This window comes from Argopecten irradians, chromosome 4 (genome assembly GCF_041381155.1).
Source record: "Argopecten irradians isolate NY chromosome 4, Ai_NY, whole genome shotgun sequence".
Lineage (NCBI taxonomy): Eukaryota > Metazoa > Mollusca > Bivalvia > Pectinida > Pectinidae > Argopecten > Argopecten irradians.
In genome coordinates this window covers 10292997-10318857 of record NC_091137.1, presented here as the reverse complement: position 1 = coordinate 10318857, position 25861 = coordinate 10292997, and the positions used below count along the sequence as shown (strand labels likewise).

The 25861-nt window shown below is 34.5% G+C and overlaps 2 protein-coding genes across 2 annotated transcripts; both read right to left on the bottom strand.

Annotated features, from left to right (window-relative positions):
* Nucleotides 1–5021: 5021 nt before the first annotated feature.
* Nucleotides 5022–14611, bottom strand: LOC138320566 (uncharacterized). Its single transcript, XM_069263621.1, has 3 exons — nucleotides 13612–14611; nucleotides 10492–10713; nucleotides 5022–7683 (listed from the first exon to the last, which is right to left on the bottom strand). Exons 1-3 carry the CDS (start codon nucleotides 14012–14014, stop codon nucleotides 7070–7072), a joined length of 1239 nt encoding a protein of 412 aa, XP_069119722.1. The 5' UTR covers nucleotides 14015–14611; the 3' UTR covers nucleotides 5022–7069.
* Nucleotides 14612–15532: 921 nt separating this feature from the next.
* On the bottom strand, nucleotides 15533–20788 carry LOC138320567 (charged multivesicular body protein 5-like). The gene is made up of 7 exons (XM_069263623.1): nucleotides 20630–20788; nucleotides 19380–19484; nucleotides 18622–18668; nucleotides 17279–17372; nucleotides 16842–16913; nucleotides 16389–16610; nucleotides 15533–16161 (listed from the first exon to the last, which is right to left on the bottom strand). Exons 1-7 carry the CDS (start codon nucleotides 20696–20698, stop codon nucleotides 16108–16110), a joined length of 663 nt encoding a protein of 220 aa, XP_069119724.1. The 5' UTR covers nucleotides 20699–20788; the 3' UTR covers nucleotides 15533–16107.
* Between the last annotated feature and the right edge of the window lie 5073 nt (nucleotides 20789–25861).

The window sequence follows — 25861 nt, the reverse complement described above, 5'->3', positions numbered from 1 at the left end:
CATATTTTCTAGAACAAAAAAGTGTGTTATTCCTAACGTAAGCATGCATCATTTTAGCATAAACGTTTGGCAGTGGTAATTTTGGTAATCTGTTCATCTAAATTTCACAACTTTACATTAGCCATAGGGTCAATGTCATTGTGGTTATTGGGACCTACGTATACGTCACTGAATCTAGGGAGCTACGTCACTGATGTTAGGGACCTGCCTTCGTCACGGATTTTAGGGGCCTGTCTACGTCACTGAAGTTAGGGGACTACATCATTGATGTTAGGGACATACAATGTATATCATTTATTTTAGGCATTAACTGTTTGCTTAAAATGCAATGTAATATTAATATGACTTAAGGCAAAGCCTTAACGGGCGCATCCACATGTTTCAGTAACCATTAATTATGCAATGTTAAAAAGTGCAATTTACGGAAATAACGGAGCCTACATTTTTTTATTATTATTTATTTATTCGCACTCTATCCTTATCCTCAAACTCCCATTTGAGGAAGATTTTATTTTCGTAACAGATATTCCGTTTTTGGTCAGCTGATTACATTGGAAGGTGGTCCAAATCACTTGAACGCTTAAAATAAAGAGCGATAGCAATGAGCATCTGCCGGATGAAGATTACGTTTGTCGGATCATAAGAGCGTTTGAACCGCTCGATTATATAATGAGCTGATTACCAATGATTCCCCTATGGTAGCAGTGTACAGTAAGACCGAATGGCCATGGGTGAGATTTTTATGAAGCAGAAAGCCCCTGTTTTATTATATACATAAAAAAAAATAAAAAATGTATATATCCTAAAATTGGTGAATTCAATCTAGAGAATTATATGCAGGCTTCACATTTGCATAAAGAAATTCCCCAAAATGGGTTCGAGATTAATGGTTTAGAGGGTATCCGAATGTGCGTCTAAGATGGAAAAACTCAATACTGTAGCAGCAGAAATTGATAGCTGGGGTACGAGGTAAGATTGCTCAAAAGTTTAATGATATACCTATGTCGAAATAGGCTCAGTTCCGCTATCACGGCAGTGATGCTTGGTTTTAAACTGTGTTCAAGAAAAAAAATTCTCCTAGAGGGGGTGTAATTTTGGGTTGAAAATCCCAATTTTTTGCATTTTTTCAAAAAAACTAATTTGGTTACCATGGTTTTTACAGGCTCACAAAACCACAAAAAGCGGACCTGTCCAAAATTGAACTCTGCATAACTATTGCAAATGTTGTGTAGATTAAAAATATATATACTTTTATATAGATGTTATTTAAGGTTAAAAAGCTGTGTGTACATAATTAAAGCCTGCACTTTATTTTGCTGAATTTTTCAAATCTACTGTACACTGCCACCTATGTATAAAAAATGGCGATTACGGTATTAGAGATAATGCGACTTTTCTCTAAAACACATCTGAAGCCCCAAGCCATTGATTCCGATTCGGGACCCCTGACCTGTGACGTCACGAGGACAACGGGACCTATTCTACTCGCATAAGATAGAGAGGCGATTTTTGGTGTTTGTCATCTAATATAAACTATCTGTTTGTAAATATCGATTTTGAAGACACAAATACCTGTGTTCATGTCCGATACCTATTTAATATTATCCTTAATCACAGATATGAGTTTGAAAAACGCTTGAAAACAGGGATTTATGCCATGCATACATGTATATTGATGTACCTGTCTTAGATAAATGAACATCTCTACGCAATTACTGCATAATTTTACACAATAGAATCTTCATAATAATCCACGTACGTTGTATATCTGCGGTGGTTGGAACCACATATATGTGAGTATTATATCAAGGATTCTTGATTATGTTATCCAAAGCCCGACTGGGGTCTTTGAATGTCTACTGGTCAAACCCGCTTAACAGATTTCTGACTTTTTTTTTTATAAAACCTGCCCATACGATTAAGTTATGATTCCAAACAGAATTTTTTGCATATATGTAAATGCATCTACATCTGAAATAGATCTATTTGTTTTTTGACGAAATATATTCAGCTTACATATAATACATTACACTCGACGACTTGTTGATATTTCGCTCAAGTTCATTCATTAGTGTCTTTAATTGAAAAATAAATCATGCACGGGTCAGACGAAAACAATGAGTCTGAAGATGTCTATATGACAAGTCTAATCCAAGAAGCAGATATCAAATACAGAACAAAAACAGAACTGTCATTCCGAATAGCCAATGTCGTGCTGCGTTAATCACTATACCTGTATACTGCAGTAACTAAACCGCGTGGTCAACCGAGACTAATGAGGGGGCTAACCAGATTACGTAAGAAAGGTGTTTAGTGACCTGTTACGCTTTGTTGATTAGCTCGCGTCAGGTGTCAAAAGTAAGATCACAGGTAAGTTAGTGATGGACCATCATGTAATTGTTGTATAATGTAATATTTGTTTACACTTAAAAATCCCTGGTTTACAGTAAAATATACCGTTCTAACATAACATATAAATGTAACAAGTGTATCAATTATATATATAATTACTAGATGTACAGTATATATTCCAGAAAGACTCATTATACATTTGTCTTGTTTATATGTTCTGGTTACACGTAAATGTATTTTTATAACAAAAACTACAAAATTATTTACAAATGGCATGTCGAGAAAGAACAATGCAAATATAATGCTCAATGTCAGAATTTTGATATTTCTGATAGTAGATTTCGGATATCCATTTTTCACTCCCCTCCTAATTTATGTCTATGATATCTACGTGTATTGAACTATGAAATACATTTAAAACATTTTCTTTTCGTTATGTTGGTTCTTGAAATCAGAAACATACATACATACATACATACATACATATATATTTCTGTTGAAGTCCATAGGCCTAGAGAGAATTTTAATTTATACGGAAACATATTCAAATGAATAATTATATAACCATCATTTTTCTAATTCGTCTCTTTTTAGATCACATTATGAAAATGGAATATCCCCGAGGTTTGATAATTTAGAAAGTTGTTAAAACAGAGATAAGATCTCTAGTTAAATGTACCAGAAACATAAATAACGTATATATGTTTCCGCTTAACTACATATGTATTTAGCCTGATTTCAGTTGTAATATTTCCTATTATATATATAATTAGATCGCCAACATAACTGTCTACTACTGTATATATATTTGTAAAATTCTCGTAACCCCATTTCAGGAATACATATATGTCCCCCTTTTTGCTATAACCCCACTACCAAACACCTCACTGCCGTTGTCCTCGTGACGTCACTTCCGGTTATTCCTCAAATCAGCGTGAGCGGCCGATTCCCTGATTAGCAGTCGATATACAGGTAAAAATCGAGCACTTCGGAGGGCTGTATCTCGGTACTGAAGCGGCCGATTTTTGTGCGGTTTTCAACATTCTTGTCAGGAGATCAAACAGAATAACATATCTAAATATTATTTTCCGTTCCGTGTACACTTTAATAGTGTTTCACACTTCGTGCCCTTCGGGCGGGCACGAAGGGCTGCGCCCTTATAATGTGTAGCAATGATTAATAATTATATATGAGACATTTGTTTCTGATTGATGATTTTTCGGTTGTTCTATTTAACAATGAAGTTGTGTTTTCGTAAGAAAAATTAGCCCAGTCTTCGGGAATTTTCTTCTTCGAAGATGCTCTAAATGCATCGAGTGGCTTTCTTAAACCAGTTATTTTTTCAATAGTAATTTTTTATAAACTTGACCTTCTTTCTATTACACAGTAGATATCCACTATTCAATACAATAATCAATACTTCTTGAAATTAAATTTTGTTTCATAGCTGGTCTTGATGTTGTTGGGTATCTTTGAAGAACTGGACTATACGCGTGTGTAGGCCAGCGTTTGGTACATTTTGTAAATCTGTCCTTGACTTGATTTTTAGCTCTCGTATCATGAAAGATTTGGATCCAAATCAACGCAAGGAATTATAAACAAATACTTGAAAACTAGAGCGAGAGTAGTAATTGATTTAGGTATATGGGAGCAATTTAATACGTTAATGAAACATAAAAAATACCATCAAATAAGAATTTACTTGACTGCTGATTTAAAACCATCCTCGATACTCCAGGTTTTCCGATCACTTACGATCTCTCCATGTAGAGGTCGTAAGTGATAGGAAGCCCTGGAGTACCAATGATGATTTAAAACATGCAAGAGAAATGGTAATATTTACATTCAATATCCAATCAAAAACTGGACAAAGAGAATGAATATATAACGTTAGAGCCGCCTGTGGGGTATAGATACAATTTCCATGGGATGTGTGATCAGCGATATGCAACGTGGCGGTTACGTCATCTACCAAAGATGGCGGAATAGACCTGAAAAGTAAAATATTTCAAGACGTGTCGTCACCCACCAACATGACATCTGCTATTTCAAACTTCTAAATAGTTGCATACTTTCAAAATTGGCTTATATTCGTCAGTAAGAAGAATTGTCGTTGCTACTTAAGGAAAGACTCTCCACCAAGCATTCGACACCATCAGGTTCAAGCCCGCCTGATCACCACGAAATCACAAATACTAATGCGCGTTAACGTCTATTCGTTGAAGCCATCAAATAGAAAAACTAATAGAATATTTATCGAATAAATCATATTTTGTCTTATCGGTAATATCGGTAATAAGTAGAGCTATTGTATAAATGTATTGTGTCCTTATTTTAATCGATGACAGCTAGGGAAACTATATACTGAATGTTATTGCCAGTTGTTATGACATTTGCCATTGCCGGCCATCGTATCAATTATGTGTATAGACGTTAATTTCAAACGTTTAACTACAAGCCTATAGAATTGAGTCTGATATTACCAGTAACTGTGAATAATATGATTTAATGCAACTAGCCGTCATGAAAGTAAGAAAGGCCTAGTTTTCTAAAATCGGACATTCCTATATATCCGAAAATGCATTTTCTTTTTCTGAGATAACAATCAATGCATTATTTTTTCCCAAAACTTCATTACAAATTTAAAAAAAAATAGAGTAGATAGAAGAAAAAAAACTTTATTAAGCACATATATTCTCAGCACAAACCTCTGCTCATTGTAAAACTGGTGGATTTGTCTATCAGTCCTATTATTTGCGGTTTGACTTGTGTCTTTTGTAAAACATGTTCATGAAAATATAAACAGTAAACTGTTACCAAGTTAGTATAGTAGATATAAATGCAGTTTTAATTTGGTAATAAATAACCATATCAGCAATTCTATTTAATTTCCACTCAATTTAAATTTATTTAGTGACTACTAACTTACCTTCGTCAAATGTGCCTTATGATTGCATTTTTCTTCATCTCCCTTGCTATTGAAAAATCGTATAATTACCAACGTATGACCTTGATATCCTTTACATCGCCCAAATTTTAGCCTTAATTTAAGCGTTCGATCCTTTATTCCCTTGGCTTAGATGTTTCAAAGTAACAATAAAAATTCTAATTTTTCTTCAAGCTCAAACCGCGATCACCTTCTTTGGATTCGTGTGTGATGTCTACTTTTATGTAATTGTAGGTCATTCACCCCCTTTCTGATACTGTACCGTCAAAGAACACTCTCTCAATGCTGAGTATTACATTCATAAAAAGCATATTCTATAGAATTTGGTGTGATGCGGACAGGAAACAGCCCACTGTCCTCCCAATATCATAGGACATATTAACTATATATGTGCCACTTTGATTGCGCGTTTAATAGAGACAACAATGTTAAACAAAGGTGCGTTTCTAGTGAGACGGGATGCAATATTATGAACTAAATATTACATCATTGTATAGAAATTTGTACCTTGAACCTCACTCTGGTGCATGATGAATTCTTTTATGTTGTTTTTCGTTCGATGTTGGGCTTGTTTCTTCAAATAATCACGAGTGTTCACTTATTTGAACTAAGAAAGATAACTCTTCGTGTCGCTGTAGAAAATGAAGATGATTTGAGGGCTGTACTGGTTCGACCATGGGTGAGGGAATCGAAAGGGTAATAGATTATAACCCGGCTAGTGTTTGGAAGTCCCGGATTCGAACCCTGGTCTGGCTGCTTATATATCTCCTTTCCTATTATGGGTGTAAATATACAATAGATATCAATGAGACACCTAAAACTCGATATAAATGATTAAGAGAATTCAAATATCATTTCAATATTTTTTTTCTAAAAAAACTAAATTTTAACATTAACTTTTCGATCAATGATCTCCATCTCCTGACGATCATTTTTATTCTAATTAGTGCACTACAAGCAATATTTAAGGTTGTAGCATTAATACTGATTTTTTGAGACAAGGTTTAAGTGGTAGTGCGAAAAATAAAACAATTCACTTTGATGCAGCTTATTATTGTTTTGTATACTGTATAAATTCAATATCAATACCCCGGTATCCTGTTCAGACTAGCTAGGCTTACCAAGCCAGTTGTCAATATAATTTCAAAACACTTAGATTTAGCCCTACAATCTACAATAAAATTTATACACTGCAGAACAAAACCATTACAAACAAAACACAATGTTGTTCAAAATAAATTATTTGTGACGTAATCACTGTAAATTTAACTTAAATTTGTAGTATCAATGTATTACAAGCGAGTTAGAAAAAACAAACTTGAATTTGTATTTATCAATGTATTTCATGCAGTTAGAAAAAACACTTGAACATCTGTGTATTTGTTATGGAATTAACCCTTTAAGACACATCCAGGAGACAATAACCGATCAATGGCTGCATTTGTCTCACAATATGGCAGAATAGCTATAACCTCTTGTTGCATATCACAGACCAAGCAATATGCAATAGCCTGCCATTGTTTTTTTTTTAATTTGATCCAATAGTCCTCTAGATTTGGAATGGAGCTCCACTTATTGGCAATTATTAACTATAACAAAGACAAAACAAATACAAAATTGCAAAACCTTAATTGAGAAAAAATATTTGTTTGAAGAAATCACCAGAGTGCAGAAAAGAAACACCATAGAAAGACATTCACCTTTGACTTTTTGATCAGGAGAGATAACAAAGTAATCACAACTTCCTAACACACACTGACTTCCTTGAGATCATTCCCGATTGGTCTTTTTCACTTTCGGTTTTAGGTAGACATGTTTCCATGGAGGTACAGTAACACTTGTGGAAGGGAAGTTTATGCTTATGTCTGCCTTTCTGTAATACTCCAGGTGTTGTTGTAAACTCAGGTGTAACCCAGACCGATCAAGGTCTACCACACCCGCCAAGTTCTTCTGGGTAAATGTGGTGAAGTTCAAGAACAGCCATATAACTATAATAGTAGTAAGGTTAAGCTGGCCTGGACACCATAGCATGAGTTGTTCTCTAACATGTAATAAACAGTCATTATCGGGATCGTAAAGACAGATAGATATGGAGTCAGAGGTCACACCAAAGGTCGGAATTAGGAAATGGGACAGAGCACTTCTCTTCCTGTTCACTTGAGCAAATCCATTTGTTATGGTTTGAGCAAAGATTTGCTTTAAGATCTTTGGTTCCAGGAGATTAAATCCGGATTCTAGCTTCCTTTGTTTTCTATGTGGCTCATCTTCATCTGTATCATCATCTTTGTTCTCTTCAGCATCACCTGCTGGTGCCCTCCCATAGGTCATAGCCACTGTATCATTAAAGAGGACATCTACATGACCATGCCATGTCCATAGTGATCCTGTTGGAAAACAAACAACCAGTAAAAGTTTGGGCCAACTTCAAGATCACCGCCAAATTTTAAGCTTATATACACATATGTACATATGCAAAACTTGTTTTCAAAGATCAACTGACTATACAGTATGTCTCCAATATATTGTCAAAACACATCGAATATTGCTTTCACCCCCATAAAATTAGACTTTACCTAACAAAGCTATATCTTCTAAAATCATATAGCAATTAACAAAGTAATATCTTACCTAACAAAGTTAGATCGTAATTAACAAAGTAATATCTTACCTAACAAAGTTAGATCTTAATTAACAAAGTAATATCTTACCTAACAAAGTTAGATCTTAATTAACAAAGTAATATCTTACCTAACAAAGTTACATCTTAATTAACAAAGTAATATCTTACCTAACAAAGTTAGGTCGTAATTAACAAAGTAATATCTTACCTAACAAAGTTAGATCTTAATTAACAAAGTAATATCAAGATGGCGGCAACCTGTCCAGACGCTTCAGGTATGGCTCCGTAGTTTTTTTGAAGATTTCAACGTTAAAAAACCCTCAGAAACAAAATATTCTTTGTAATTTTTGGAGGATAAACATATTCTATCACCTCAAGAATTCTCAGAAACATATATTTGTTCATATTGAAGAAACTGTCGCTTATCGAAATTTGGAGTAACACATTATATAATGAACCGGTTCCACCTGGTTGGACACGAGCTATTTCGACACTTATACCTGTAAGCCGAATTACGTGATTTGATAGACAATATTCCATCTACGATCTGATATTCCAATATTACTCTCATCGCTAAAAAACAGTTTTGTGAGTGGCCAAGATTATGACATTGAACAATGAACTGTGAAAAGTGAATTATTTTTCTGACGGTTCCACTTGATTAAACAAGAGTTATTGTTCACGGGCAAGCTTACACTACCGAAAAACCGTGCACGTGTGTGTTTGTGTGTTCGTATATGTAGCACTGTCTTTGAACCAGTGTGTGGACGACGTATAATCTACCATGGATAGTCAACAGGAAACACCCAAAAGACCAAGAGAATCATTTTCAGAGAGTCATGAAGAAAGTCCAGAAATGTCTAGGGCATCTAAAGGTAACAAGAAAAACAAACATAAAAAAAAGAACAAACAAGAAAATAAAAAGCAAAAAACATTAGAATTCTTTACAAACAAAGCAGCAGAAGAAAGCTGTGAATCGCCGAATAGTTGTGAAGAATACGTGAGTTTGGACAAAAGATTGAACGCATAGAAACTATATTGTCAAGCCTACCTTCGAAATCTGACTTACAAAACCTTCTCACCAGAGAACAACATGAAAAGTCGATGAGACATCTGGAAGCAAAGTTTAACACTCAAATCGACACACTAAAACACGCTCAATCAACTGAAATAGAAAAACTTGATAGTAAACTCCTTGAACTTGAGCATCAAAATAGAAATCTTGAACACCAAGTCAAGAAATTGACAACTGACAACGAAAATTTTAAAAATCAGCTTGAGTGTCTATTTTATAACAATGAAGAAACTCTACATTCCATCAATGATCTAGAACAACATGGACGCGCAAATTCGATACGGATTTCTGGTGTAGATGACAGGAAAAATGACGAGATGGTAGAAGAAACTGTACAGGCTATTATTACAATGTGTAAAGGAACCCTCAACCTAGATATCGATTCCAAAGAGATTGACGTCGCACATAGACTAGGATCTTACACAGAGAAACGCTCGAGAAATATCATCTGTAAATTCGTTCAACGGCGGACAAAATTCAAAATCATGGACCAACTACGCTCTGTAGATAAAAGAAACGTGCTTAAAAATAAAGGAATAACAATTCGGGACGACACAACTAGTTATAATCAGTCGATTATCGAGCGCGCCCGCCAGTGCCCCTTTATCCTACGCGCTTGGTGCAGCAACGGAAAAATAAAAGTTAAGACAAAACTGTGGTGATACGGTACAAATTATATCGGAAGAAGACCTCGACTATCTATGGGGATCGCTTGCATAAAGGATCAGTGACAATAAAATGTGACAAAGTTCTAACCGTAGAAACCTACATGTATAAAGAAAATTAATGCTTGACTTTGAGTTATTGTATCTACTACCCTTCAATCCGTTTCCTATACTTATATATAAGTACATATAAATATGTGTACCATAGTTTATAAACCGGACACCGATGAATTTTTGATAAATGTTTATTTTGTATTATTGTAATTACAATCACATGCATGTACATGTGTATATGGGCAGATATCAATATATATACAAAATGTATGTGATTTTTCAGCTCACTGAACTACATGTAAAATAATTTCAAACTTTATGACCTGATATTTTAACTAAATTCCTACATAAAATACTCCAAAATCTGTAAAAAAAAAAAAAAAAAAGTTAGATCGTAATTAACAAAGTAATATCTTACCTAACAAAGTTACATCTTAATTAACAAAGTAATATCTTACCTAACAAAGTTAGATCTTAATTAACAAAGTAATATCTTACCTAACAAAGTTACATCTTAATTAACAAAGTAATATCTTACCTAACAAAGTTAGATCGTAATTAACAAAGTAATATCTTACCTAACAAAGTTAGATCTTAATTAACAAAGTAATATCTTACCTAACAAAGTTAGATCTTAATTAACAAAGTAATATCTTACCTAACAAAGTTAGATCTTAATTAACAAAGTAATATCTTACCTAACAAAGTTAGATCTTAATTAACAAAGTAATATCTTACCTAACAAAGTTAGACTTTAATTAACAAAGTAATATCTTACCTATTGAAGTGTTTCCTACACAGATCTTAGTTTGACATCCACAGCCACATTCTTTAGGAAGGTGTTTTGTGTTCTTATGGACGGTGTACTTCTTGTATGGTACCAACTGGGTAAATAGATGGTGAATCAATCCTATCATGATGTGTGTATCCCTTTCTTCACTGGCTGAACACGTGGGTGTAGTTATGAGTTTTGTGATGGACTCCTCATGTTTTCTCTTTTCTGAAACAAAACAAAACATGTTTTGCCACATACCGTTTTAGAGGTTATAGATAATATGAATAGATCAGATAAATGCTTTCCTTCCGATAAAATAATGCAAAATTGGTAGGTTTAAAAAGTTTAAGGGACAAAAGGACCGATTAACAGCACAAGTGAAAAATTAAAGACATTGTGAAAAATTAGTTTGAAATTATAAATCCACCGGACAAAATAAACATGTTTGATCACATCTTTTTGTATATGGACGTAGAGTGTAATCGGGTCTGCATTACTGGATGGACAAATTTCGCACGTGTATTAATATGACGTCACCGTGTCATGTGTACATTGAAGTTATAGGCCCCATTACTATTTAAATCTCTGGCCCCATGTACCGTACATGTATGTTTCATACTGACGAATCAATAAGTGCTTTTCATGATATTCACTACCAAATATTACTAACACAATAACAATAATTACAATGCATGGGTTTTAATTTTACGCTAACAAAAAAGAGCTTAAATTAATTTTATTTACATCCATATGCTCAGATCATGAACCGAAGTTAGTCTACCATTTTATTTCATATATTCAACATGTTTAGTAATTCTAAAGTGACTTCTGCAAATATGATTTCATTAGTACATCCATAAAGCAAAGAGGTGACCTCGAACGGGGCATCGTTAGATCTTGTATTGGAGCGTAACGTAGAGTATCGTAGTGGAGCGGAATTACAAGTCTAATTTTAATTAGATTGCATTAAAACAATACCTTTTATAGTGCAAACAAAACTTTTCTGTAACTGATGTTGTAATATAAGGAATCATACACGTTTGTCAGTGCCTTTTACAGCATCATTCATCAAAACTTTTGGTTTTCAATATTTTACTGAAGAAAAATTATCTTGTCAAAATTTCCGCCCAGTTCAGGCAACCTGTACGTCATTTATTGATTCAAGCTATCTGATTGGCTGCCATGCGTGAGCTAATGGAAATACTTGTTACATGTTCATGTACACATCAAAAGACTTGTCATAGTTATTAGTTATAGTTAGTCGTCATGCATCAAGTTCAAGTTTTTTAGGTCACCTGAGACGAAGTCTCAAGTGACCTATTCTAATCGCCTTTTGTCCGTCGTCGTCCGTCGTCCGTCGTCCGTCGTGCGTCGTGCGTCGTGCGTCGTCCGTCGTATGTCCGTAAACAATTTACATTTTCGACTTCTTCTCCAAAACTGCTGAAGCAATTTCAATGAAATTTTGCATAAACCTTCTAAGGCATAAGGCCAATCAAAATTGTGAATTATATGGTCCCCACCCCCCAGGGGGCTGTGGGAGGGGCCAAAAGGGGTAAAATTGAGTAAAATTTCAAAAATCTTCTTCTCTACTCACAGATGTGGTAGAATCAAATACTCTTCATAGATAGAAAGATCTTAAGGTCCTTTACAAAAATTGTGAATTATATGACCCTGGGGTCTCTAGTTTCCCCCTGGGGAGGGGGTTAAGTTTACTATAGTTTATATTGGGAAAACACATTTTTGCGCATTATTTGGTCATTTGTAATAGGAAATGAGTCAAATGTTGTCAGAATTATCAGTATGAGATGGCCATTTAATCCTATTAACAAATTTTCTATGACTGACCCCCAGGGGCCTTAGGGGCGGGGTCAAAAGGGGTCAAATAGGCTAAAACTTCAAAAATCTTCTTCTGAAGTTCTGGAAATGGTAGAATCAAATACTTTTAATAAATAGAAAGGTCTTAAGGTCCTTTACAAAAATTGTGAATTATATGACCCTGGGGTCTCACGTTTCCCCCTGGGGAGGGGGTCAAGTTTACTATAGTTTATATAGGGAAAAAACATTTATGAGCATGTTTTGCTCAATTTTCATTGGAAATGAGTCAAACTTGGTTAGAATTATTAGCCTGACATAGCATTTTAATATCATATCCATATTGGTCCAGGCCGACCCCCTGGGGCAGTGGGGCGGGGCCAAAAAAGGTCAAATAGGCTAAAATTTCGAAAATATTCTTTTAAAATTCTGGCAATGGTATAAACAAATACACTTTATAGATGAAAAGGTCTTAAAGTTTGTTTATAAAAATTGTCAATTATATGACCCTGGGGTCTCCTGTTTCCCCTTGGGGAGGGGGTCAAGTTTACTATAGTTTATATAGGAAAAACACATTTATGAGCATGTTTTGCTCAATTTTCATTGGAAACGAGTCAAACTTGGTTAGAATTATTAGCCTGAGATAGCATTTAAATATCATATCCACATTGGTCCTGGCCGACCCCCTGGGGGCAGAGGGGCGGGGCAAAAAAAGGGTCAAATAGGCTAAAACTTCAAAAATCTTCTAAAATTCTGGATATAGTAGAATAAAATAATTATAGATGGAAAGGTCTTAAGATGTTTTATAAAAATTGTGAATTATATGACCTTGGGGTCTCACGTTACCCCCTGGGGAGGGGTCAAGTTTACTTTAGTTTATATAGGAAAAACATATTTGTGAACATTATTTGCCCAATTTTCGTAGGAAATGAGTCATACTTGATTAGAATTATTAGCCGAAGATATAGCATTTTAACATCCATATCCGTCCTCAATGACCCCCTGGGGGACCAGAGGGGCAGGACCAAACAGGGTCAAAATGATTAAAATTTCAAAAAATACCTCTAAATTCACAGGTTTGATGGAAGCAAATACTCTTCATAGTCTAAAAAGTCAAATTTATAAATCACTGACCAACTTCAAGGCCCAGCATATAGTGTTTATATGCCTTTAATTTGTTTCATTATTTGTTTAATTATATATTCTAACTCAGGTGACCGTTAAGGCCCATGGGCCTCTTGTTTAATATAGAAACAGTTACAATAACCAACAATAATATTCGTACGTCGTTCTTTTATTGTATTTACTTACCGAGAATAAATTCTAATAATACCAAGAAAGCTTGATACTCGGACCTTGGACGATTTTGGATAGCATCCACTCCGTGTTCTAAAAAATCTTCAATAATGCCTTTATTAAGAATGTCCTTCAAGTAAACCAATCCACACTTTGGATAACCATTTCCATAATCTGTGTCAAATGCTTCCGTACAGTCGTGAGTTAGACGAAGCGAGATGTACGCATCGCTGAACCTGGCCCCGTCTTTAGCATTACTGTTTTGTAAAACTAAGTTAACAAATGAAGGAGTAGGAGAATCCGTTTCGGTGGTAATCATTTTCAGAACACTTTTGACTTTTCTTTCCTCTTCAGACCCTCTGAAATCCTTTAAATCTAGACCATTATTGCATGAAAGCGACTGCAGTTTGTCTGCCATTTTCCTTACGTTGCGTTTCACTAATTACCGACAAGGAATACCCGGTAACGTCCTGGATCCGGTGACCTTCTCTACAGTGTACCAGGAAAGACAACTCTCGGTAACTACAAGTTAGAAAAAATGTTCCATCATTTGTGTATTAGTAGATGCATGTCACAGGAAATGTCACTTATAACAAAAACACAATTACGCATTTTTATGTGTGTGCTTCGGACGAAAATAAATACAATGTTAACGCAAAAACGTAAATACAATATATATATTCTTATATTCTATGTGACCTGTTTTTATAACTCACTCCTTTGAATAAATATCATTTCTCCTTGATCAAAAGATCTTTAAATTTACATGCACCGTATTCACACCAAAATAAACCTTGTATTGTAAGATACTAACCATGTGTTCTCTATATGCCTTTTATCATTTGTGATGTACGTAAGGTCATGTACAGTAATATGGGGTTAATGGTTTTGAGGCATCACATGTTGTAAAACATGGGATGGGGCGTTTATATAACTTCAACTCGTTTCTCCTGAAAAAGGTAGGGCACTTAAAGGGGGAGGGGCGATAATGACGACGATTACGGTGTTAAAGATTTTTCAAGTCAATACTGTTCATTTATACATAATACACCATAATATACCTGTGCTTTCTTTCTTATACCAATCCGTAGATATTGTACCTAGCAATCACGTTGCAATAAAATTAGTTTATAAGAAAAAACACAAGAAAGTAATGAATTTTCAGTATAAATGAATTTTAATATTACATTATATTATGATCAAGTAATCAACACTTAACCTCAGTAATTACTACTGATGGAGCAAAACCATCAATAAATAAAGTAAATAATAACAATGTTTTGTGATGTTTGTATAATGTATTAGATATTACCTGATAAGAAAACTAACAATTAATTATTCTTATGTGTATAGACTGACTAACAAGGCAATCTAACTCATCAGTACTGTCCTTTATCATGCATATGCACTAAAAAAAAAGCAAAAATAATATCTAAGGATTTTTTCTGAACAAGTAAACCCCTTATGAAGTACAACTACTGCATCAATGTGAAATGTCACAGTGACTATAGTAAACTATTAGGTACACTACAAAAAGTACTCTGTCAGGATAATCTATGAGCAAAGTTTGAAGACCTAATAATAAGTAGCATAAAAGAACGACTCGTGGAGCACAGATATTTTGACAGAGATCAAGGGTCAAAGGTAAAAAAAAACGTGTGAAAAAGAGTGATCTGCTTTTTGGGGGCAGAAGTCAACTTGTGACCCATGTACATGTATCCAATATAAAAGTGTCAGTCACATATTGTAAAATAAATCCTCAACAAAAATCTGCTGAATGAAGTTATTATGAGGAGATGGGCACAATAGATAGCTGTTAAAACATCCAAACCTTTCCATTATAATTAAACTACTGTCCATGTAAAGTCACTATGTTCTTTTTATTTTATCTAATGTGATGATCTAATATCAGAAGAAAAAAAAAACTAATATCAGGTACATGTATTACATACTGTAGCTTTTAATTTCTGGTATTTGTATTCTCAATCTTATTACTTCTTCTCCATTTATGAAATAAAAAATACACGTGCAAAGAGAAATTTGCTTGATGTAGAGTCTTCTTTTTCCAATTGCTCAAAGCCACTATTAAAGTACTGATGCTGTCATATTTTACGATAATGTTTTACTTTTAAACATACCAATATCATGAATATTTACAGAATTTTTGAAATCCTTCCGTTGCAGCTACACACAACCATTATGTGTAGACTTTTGAAAAACAAGATCATGTTCCACAAGTCAATGAAGGTCATGTGAATATCCAAAACTATTCTTAGTCAACTTCTGCACAATTTGTACCTCAGTAAACTAAATAATGGTAAAGCCAATTTAATCTAATTTAAAACAAGAGATTATCTTTCTGGAAATGAATCCTGGGAGTTGTCTCCCCTCCATCACACTAATGTCCTCCCTATCACACTGTGCCAAGTCAATGTTTCACATGTTTGTCCTTATGCTTTGTTCAAACATATTCATATTCACAATCACATTTGTTATAATGTCTTCACTTCATTATTTTGCTGTTTGTGGGATCTGTGGTAATCCGAACTCATCAACCGGCACATCCTAAAACACACAAAATAAACAATGATATCAAAACTCATCAACCAGCACGTCATAAAACACCCAAATATTCAATAATATCAAAACAAATCATTACTAAAGGTGAAACATTACTCAATTTATCAAAAATAAAAAGTATGAGGTAACAGTACATATTAAAGTATTCCGCCAATGATACTGTAATTGTGTTGACTATGATGAGATATAAAGGAATTCTTTGTCCGTCGTACCCGAGAACTGTCAGCTCCAGGCTCAGCAGTAGGTATTGATGGAGCAGCCACTGCATCGTCAAGATACGAAGTGTCTTCATCAAGTCCGATCTCATCTCCAAGGGCATCTAACTCTGCCTCTAACTCGTCATCGTCCATCTCTGGCATGCCGTAACTCCGCCCCATGATCTCTTGTATCTCATTGGACTGTTCTGTAAGGTCTTCTAACTCATCTTGTAAATCCTATACAAAGAAACACATGTCACGTTAGTGTTCCCCTATAGATTATTACACAATATAAATATCTATTTCATTTTCTGACATGCACTGTCTGACAGGGACTACTGATTAAAAACAACATAAAAATTACAGCAAATCTCACAAAAATGATAACATTACAGAACGTTTTTATAATTAAAGTATAAACGTTATTTAACAATTTTATATAGAAGATATCTATTTGGATTTACTCACCTCTATCTTGTCAATGTTGACATGTTTGTACTCCTTCTTAAACTGTTTCACTCCCACCTTCATAGCATCCACCTATACATATAATATTCAAAGTAACAACATTATAACTGAGTTATTAACAAAATAAATTTATAAAGTGTATTTCTATCAACAACTCCTAAACATTACTTTTTATTAGCATTCAGGTGTCTGATACACTTAACTGGTTTGTTATATGTCATAATACCTGTGTGTGTCATATTTTAGGACATGCCAAAGTTGTGAGGTTAACCCACCTTGGATATTTGTGAATCATTTATACAGTAAATGTGTGTAGCTAAAATGAAAATAGTATAAGGGTTATTTTCCTCTTCATACAACTCCCATAATGTGGTCAACCCACCAATGTAAAGCTCTGATTGAGCTGATGTACTACAAATGTAGGTACATGTACTTACTGTTGTTTTGGTATCCTTTAGTGACTGTATAGCATAATTTTGTTGTTCAATGTTGAAACTCTGTTGCATTAAATTATCTCTTTGATTTTCATACCTGAGAAAAGATAATAAAACTTATAAAATGTTTCTTGTTACATTAATGTAGAAAAAGATAATTAAGGCTATATATAGGAGGTTCTCTAAGTTCAATAAAGCCATCATTTCCTTTAAATTAATATAGGATCTGGATGTTGCATAGAATTTTCTTATCCTGTGAAGACATATATACATTCTTATGTTGCAGGGTTCTCGTTAAAAGCTGGTTGCCAATAAAAACAGCCGTCTATTTCTTTGTTTACAACCGGCTATTTTTGTCAGAAATAAGTATTGGCCACCACAGGGGCCTGTTGCCCCCAACCAACTATTATTAATTTTCAACCACCTATTAAAAAACTTAGTGAGAACCCTTTGGTGTCTTAAAGATGGTCCACCGCCGACAGAGCATAAATGACATTCATCATTTAAACAATAATAGGTGTTTAATCGTAAATAAATATGTCTAATTAACACAAAAACTATAATAAAATAATTTATTTTGCCTTTGGTGCATGCGAAATCAGTATTTCATTGCATATAGGATATAGTGACACAGATTTTTTTCAGGATGCAATTAATTATTTCTTTATATTTTTAACATAAAGTAAACTTAGAAGCTCAAACTTTTCAATGGTGGTAATGGTGTAAAGTAAGTAACTTTTGTAACTGTAGAAAAATACTTAATCGTTTGGTCATGTTTTTGATAGTGAAAAAATACCATTTGTCAGCGGTGGAGCATCTTTAATTGGTGTGTAAAAAAATAAATACACTATGATCAGTTTGTTTGTTTGATTAATAAACGTCCTATTAACAGCCAGGGTCATGTAAGGACAGCCTCCCATGTATGCGGTGTGTTACTTGTATGTTGTGCGAGGTGCTTGTTTTGGGAGACTGCGGTATATTCGTGTTGTGTCTTCTTGTATAGTGGAACTGTTGCCCTTTTTATAGTGCTATATCACTGAAGCATGCCGCCGAAGACACCAAGCAACACACCCCACCCGGTCACATTATACTGACAACAGGCGAACCAGTCGTACCACTCCCTGTAGGCTGAGCGCTAAGCAGGAGCAGAAACTACCACTTTCATAGACTTTGGTGTGTCTCAGCCAGGAGACAGAACTCAGAGCCTTTCTCATAGGGGCGAACGCTCAACTCAAGGCCAAAAGTGAGGTGGTGCCAAGGGAGGCATTAGGAAAGATAAAGTCAGTTAGGAAGAAGAGAAAAGATAACTATGATCAGAGAAACATGACTACCCCATATATACTTACATCTTCTTTTGTTTTAACACTCGCATTGCCTTCTGTTTAACCATATTCTGTAAAAATAATTTCAAAATATTCAGATACTAGCTTCCATTACACATGTCTTTAACCTAATTGTAATTTCTATACCGCTAATGAAATTCATAATTAATTTTTCTTTGTTTTCGTACTTAATCTGGCTTTCTGATTGGCGAATACTTTTTTTGCATACCACAATGAAAAAAAACTCATCTGAGAATGGCAGCAAACCCAAACTTAATTGTGATGTCACAATAGAGACATTGAGGTTGCATATTGATTCGGAAAAAGAATCCCTTGAAAAATCACTAGAATGGTACATTTAAACATGCTTTATTTTTTTTCCAAATAGATTATGAAATTAATTGTAAGCATTGATGTCACCATTTTTTAATTTGATCGGGGTTTGAAGATTTTTTTTTTGCAAACTATTTGACTCCGCGTAGCGGATTATAACAAAAGTTTGCATACAATTTGTTTTTCATAACTCGATAAAATCACAAAATAGTGACATCAATGCTTAAATAATATAATGTATATACTCTTGGTAAGTTGGTACACTGTTTTAATTATGCAATGGTTTACATAAAACCAGAGATTTAGAGAGTATACTATGTATATCTCTGATTAAACGGCACATTATTTGTATATTCCAGCATTCCTCATAATTGATGGAATATTTAAAATGAAAATTTAATGAGGAATAATAAACAAAACATATAATTTCATTAGCATTCACAGTATACCTTTGATGGTCCATCTCTCATCTTCTTCATCTGATTCCTATATTTGTTCAGTTCTGCATCAAGTCTGGCTACCTTTTTGTCAATTGATTCCCCTCGACTGTCAATCTGTGGAAAAATTAAACAAACACTTATTACACCTGCTACTTGATAAAATATTAGCACCATATATATATACATACTGTAAACTGTATATCTTGTGTTGGACCGATTCTCGATTTTAATGATCGATCGATTATGATTTTTCCAAAGACTATCGATTATGAAAGGTAATAATCGATTATTAAAATGGGAGATAACTCATGGTTATCTCATACTGTTCTGAACCTTTATTATGATATATATGAGGGCAAAATCACATATCAAAATATTTTAAACATCATAGATACTCAAGAATTTGAATTAAAAAAAATACTTCTTCATGACTGTTCGTTCAGTGGATATCTTTTTAAAATTCTTCAGAAAAGCTAAAAGGTGAAATATATAAATATAGGAGAGCTTTCTATAAATAGTATCCGATTATAAAATCGATAATTAGTAAATTGTCCTAAACCGATGATCGATTACCATTTTACAACCGATTCCCAACACTAGTTATCTATGAAGTGAAGGTGTCATCTTTACCACTATCCATCTGTTTCATATACACACGTATGCTAAAATGACCATGTAAATACAGGTACATTGTGTATGAAGCTGCAGTTGATGGTTATATGTAAATGTATGTACCTTATGACTGAACATAAAGAGAATTATAATAAATTGAGTTTGATTTAACATGATCGTGTTTTGCATAAAATATGATACAATATCCAGAAAAATGCTCCAGTTCTAAAGATCTGGCTCAAGATAAAATAAATAAAAATGAAAAATAACGTGATTACAAAAACGATACGCCTACCGAGTTAAACTATTTTATTTACCACAGAATAAGTGTAAACAACAAACTGGTTATCTATTTAGAAATGAGCATGTCAAACAACACTAGTGCTACAATTCGTGTTTTATATTTTAATTTTGGCCTATTCTCCACTGTTCACCTGTTCACCCGTTCACAAGGGCCCGTAACTACTGTTTACATTATAATATATATTTTCAGTCACTGGGTACGTTATGTGGGATATAACGTACCCAGTGACTGAAAATATATATTATAGGCCTAATATAAACAGTAGTTACGGGCCCCTGTGCCCGTTCTTGCAAACGGATCACTTCGCTCAGGTGACATTATCATTGTTATTGATGCTACTCACGTTCGCCACACAGTCAGTCAAGTTTGGTGGGGGAGCTTTGTCTTTTCCTTTTCCAAAAAGTCGGTTCATTTTGCTGCTTTTTTGGTGAAAACCTGAAACGAAACTAGTGTCTCTCTTATGTCAGGAAGTAAACAGAGAAAGATTAATAAGAAGTGACGTCATATCCGGCAGGGAACATTCATTATTTGTATTATTGTAATTCAAATATTTACTTTACGTTTTGATATAATCATCTAGATTTTTCAGACATTATTGTAACTTATCTCACTTTCGTCTAAATGCTGAGTCAGTGTATTTTTATTTTCGCAATTATGGGCTATTTGATTTTAAATTGGAGAGATGGAGACTTTTTGTAAAAAGTTAAATCTTCGGCCGCTCCCTAACACGACATTGATATCACATGATAGTTATCCAATAAATATGATGATGACTGTGACTCGCGATTGGGGATTGAGAAATCACCTGCTTTTGTCAGAAACATTTGATTAAAACAAAATAATTAAGGTGGATCTAGTCCTATTCAGCTTCTCAATAATACCACGAAAGACTATAATATGACTGAATGTTTCAGTAACAACTATCAGAGATTTGAATATGATTATATAAATCTCTGCAATTATGAAGTGTTAAAAAGTTCAATTTATGGCAATAACGGAGCCGAATTTTCTATTTATTTTTTTATTCACTCTCTATCCTTATTTATATGTATTAGCAAGACAATCAATTTATTATTATTTTGAGTTACACACAGCAGTGTGTCGATGGTGTGAATCCGGTAGGCAGTGTCATATATAAACTCATAAACACAAAAGCACTACACGTAACACAATACAAAGTACATATTCGTAGTGGAGACCGTCCATAATGAGCATGATCACATACTCTACAGGCGCGGATCCAAGGGGCGGGGGGCGGACCCGGCGTACGCCCCCCCCCCCCTAAAATAGGAGAGAGAAAAAAAAAGAAAAGGGAAAAAGAGGGGAAAAGAAAGAGGGGAGGGAAGGAAAAGAAGGAAGAAAGAAAAAATAGAGGGAGAAAGGAAAGGGGAAAAAATAAGGAATTAGATAAAGAGTGAGAATTAGACAGAAATCTCCATTTCCTACCTTTACCGTTGGATGTTATCATTTTAAAATCTAAATGTATTCGACTTTGTGGTACATACATGCATGAACATAAGATTTTATCTCCATCGCTTAAAAGGTACAATGTAAATCCCTTCAAGTATTTACTTTTCCTAAAAAAAAAAAAAACGATAAAATCCCAATATATTAGATAATTTATTGTCATTAATATTCAATATTGACAGGTTATATCTCGATATCCTTAGCAAATAAAAGAAAAGGGGGAGGGGTGGGTATAAGGAATTGTAGCTGGCCATGAGTCTTCGCTGGTTGACTATATGCCATGCCCTTCGTTCTCCAGGTTGTAAATGACATATTACACATTTTTGATTCAGCATTAAAGTCCTGTATTAAATCCGACTATCAATTCACAAATGTGTGCGTACTTTCAAAACGCCAGTTACAAGATTACTACTGACGTCGAATGCTTCTAGAAGCTTTTTATTTGTCCTAAGAAAATGTGTGTAAAGAAAAAAGTGGAAAATCAAACCAAATGGAGAACCAAATGCGACAGAAAATGAGAGCTTCTAGGGGTCTGGGTGCACACCATGGCCAGATGCCTTCCTTTTTTGTTTCAACAAAAACATATCTTACCGATAATGTTATAAGATGGGACAAACGATGTTAAAAAATTAATGCACATGACAAAAGGCTCCCTATTAGAAAACAGGATGATAGTAATAATTCCAGGCAGCGTCTGGCCATAGACAGACCACTAGCCTACTTTTCTGTCATTGTCCAATACACGAATTATGAAGATTGTGTATGTTAGTGAAAATAAATTATCTAATCCGACAAATAATGTATAAAAGTAAAAGCTTATATCGTTAAAAAAGTTCACATACATTTTTATTAGTCCTATAAAAACCTTCAATAGGCGACCCCTAGCTGCAATATTGTAGCTCAAAAGTATTTTAGACTGAAAATGGTGTCTTCTTTAGAGCTACAATTGTTCCTTATTACTGCAAATGGAGCAAAGTGATGATTATGTAAACCATTATAAAACGTTTGTTTTACATTTTATCGTACTTGTTTGATATAGCTTACCTACTAGGCAATAAAAACGAACCACATAAAATATCAAATTCTCATCGAGGCATTATTTGTTTACATTATACATACACATATGAAGGTCTTTCAGAAGGGAATTTATACGGCAAGTTCACAAAATGTGATTTTGACGTTTTATGAGCGGTACGGTAGATAGTAAGCATGGTATTTATGTTTGTTTTGGACAAAAATAATATGTAAATGCATAGTAGGCCGGGTACGTATATTCGTTCTAGGCGGCCCCCAGACCCCCATCCTTTTCTTTGCTTCGTGCCTCTATAAATATTTAGATTTTAGGCAGTGCAATTCTGTAACTTTATATTCAAAATATGACATTAGACGTCAAAAATAATAAACGAACATTTTTACATGGCTTCAAATATTTTTTGGAAAAAGTGTACATGAAGTCCTCAGAAAGCAGGATTTATTAGCATTTATTCGAGGGCTTCTGGGGGCCTAGGCGGCCCCCAGACCCCCACCCTTCATCGCTTTATGTCCATATAAATATTAAGATTTTGATATTGCAATTCTGTAAGTAAAAATTTAAATCAAAACTTCAAATAAAAAATATGACACTTGACACGAAAACCATAAATAAACATCATTAAATGGCTTCAATTATTTTCTGGAAAATGTGTTCATGAAATCCTCAGAATGCAGGATTTTGCACCATTTATTCTAGAGCTTCGGGGGGGGGGGCGGCCCCCAGACCCCTCGCCTGATTAGCTTGGTCACACGCCCCCTCTAACCTCAAAACCTGAATCCGCCCCTGCTCTAACGGTCCATATATGGAGTGAAGAGGCGGGACAGGTTTAAGCGACTCTCGTTCATGTTATCCCTACTTCAACATGGAATGGATACATGTAAGATATGGTCAGTTCCCTCTTGATCGCCAGTTTGATGCCCTCTCAGATCATTCCAAAATATCAGGGCTCACATGAACTGAAGTATTTTAACTTCAAATTCCCTGCAAGAAAGAATTTCTGAAGTTCCATTACTGAGGACACCTTCGACGTGACAGGTGACTCGTTATTTCCACCATGAAGTATGTGGTAGCAACACTTTGCCCTTTGATGTACATAAATTAGTTAATAACGCATGTAATCTTCTGAAGAAGTGACAGTGAACAGTTGTTTGCTGGGGTTGAGGGAAATGTTCAGATGATCTGTTGAACCCGTAGAAACAGTTTGTGTAAGGGTCCAACAAATCATCTGTTGCCCGAAAACCCAGTCGATAACTGTTTAGTTATACCCCATTGTGACGTCCTCTGGTCCGGTATCAGGACATCTCGGCACTTGGAGACCTCGGCACTTGGGAAAAGTGCCGAACATTCCAAATGCCGAAAATAAAAGTGCCGAGATTACCAAGTGCCGAGGTCTCCAAGTGCCGAGATGTCTATGATTCCTCTGGTCCAATAGCACATTTTAACAGTCGACTTTAACAGTCGAGGGAACAGTTCATTTATATAGAAACTGTTGTATAGGGGTATAAAAAATAGTTTTTTACTATACCTCCAGGGGTGGTATAACGACAGTGAAAGTAAACCCATGTGGAGTATCGAGGATGGACTAAGGGTGTTTGAGGCTTAACCATAACTCCTATGATCTGTAATTAATTATTTCCTATGGGGAGTGATATATAAATTGTAAAAGGTCACCGGACTTTTAACAGTTGAGGAATTGATGTTTATGGAATTTAGGCTTTGATGGTTATGCTGTAATCTGGTAAACATCCCTTTATAATATAATATATATATATAAAATATAATAATATAAAATAGGTTTGGCAATTTTGTCACGTGACCTACGGCACTCCACTTCTACACAACCGCATTTCGGAAATGTTTACGTTTTATTTAACGTATAATATAAAAAAAACACGTAACGTTACACAACTACATTAATTTTTGTATGTGATCGATACTGTATTGTGCATTTATGAAACATTGCGCCTGTCCTCAAAACAATATATATTAACAGCTATGTAAGGTATATTTTCTGATATATGTTTCTGATCGTACTGTCTGTTCACAGAATAGACGGATATTTTTTCTGACATAATCTTGTAACAATAATAGCAAAATTTGAAGCGTAATGGGGTTTTAAATCATCAGAATTTGACGATGTTTTATCGGATTTCTCCACTTTAGTATAAGTGTTGACTTTGAATGATAAGTTATATCAAAAATAAACATTTCCGAAATACGGTCGTGTATAATTTATAACAAGTTAGATGGAATAAATGTGCTAATTGCTTCAAGTGAAGTGTGGTACAGTAGGGTACGTGACCGAGTTGCAAGCCTTGACTTTATAGAATACTACCAAGACATCTATAATTAAATATATATTAAAACAAAAATGCGTTTATCTGTGGATAGTCTTGTTTCCTTTCAGTATATACATGTACCTAAAGACTCTATTTACTAATCGCATTGCCATGAGATGCCTGCTAAAGAGACGTCTACGCAACTTTCAAATTTACTTTCTGGTTTCTTGCTTTCATCCATTTGTTTCTCTGAGCGAGCAGCTAACGTTTCCTTCTAGAGTTTTATATCTGTATCAAAAGGTGCTAGTCAGAGTCTCGTTCCTAATTTCTCAGCATCCAGGCTTTTGAGTCTACTTGTATCAGGAATAGAGTTCTCTGGACTTTTGTCATATGGATTTCGGGGTTGTTGGATGTTATTATGTCCAGCAAGGCTCGGTAGATTGGATTGTTCTTTGATAAACATAGGCTTTGTTTTGGACCATGAAATAGTCTTTTCTTTGTGACGTTTCAACGTTAAATGCTTTGTCGTTTGAAGATACAGATCTACAGTATATATCAGTATATATATCATGTACAGTAGTAGTTATTTTTCCAGTATGTCATATTTTAAAATCTCGCAATGATTGGTTAAAGTTTATAAATGATTTAGCATGGCGCATGAATTTCAATGTACCTAAACAACAATTGTATTAAACCTTTAAAAGTTTCATTTGTGCTTTTAAGAGGGTAAGACATCAAATAAATGGTAACTGTTGGTAGAGTTAGCCAGCACCTAATTATACGTCTCGCATTGATG

What these genes read in the sequence shown, in the direction of transcription:
- LOC138320566 (XM_069263621.1), bottom strand. Translation starts at nt 14,014, where the DNA reads ATGGCAGACAAACTGCAGTCGCTTTCATGCAATAATGGTCTAGATTTA. An exon ending in ATTATTAGAATTTATTCTCG is followed by an intron (nt 10,714 to 13,611) that starts GTAAGTAAATAC and finishes GTTTTGTTTCAG; the next exon opens with AAAAGAGAAAACATGAGGAG. An exon ending in TGTAGGAAACACTTCAATAG is followed by an intron (nt 7,684 to 10,491) that starts GTAAGATATTAC and finishes GTTTTCCAACAG; the next exon opens with GATCACTATGGACATGGCAT.
- LOC138320567 (XM_069263623.1), bottom strand. Translation starts at nt 20,698, where the DNA reads ATGAACCGACTTTTTGGAAAAGGAAAAGACAAAGCTCCCCCACCAAAC. An exon ending in TGACTGACTGTGTGGCGAAC is followed by an intron (nt 19,485 to 20,629) that starts GTGAGTAGCATC and finishes ATTTTTCCACAG; the next exon opens with ATTGACAGTCGAGGGGAATC. An exon ending in TCAACATTGACAAGATAGAG is followed by an intron (nt 16,611 to 16,841) that starts GTGAGTAAATCC and finishes TTCTTTGTATAG; the next exon opens with GATTTACAAGATGAGTTAGA.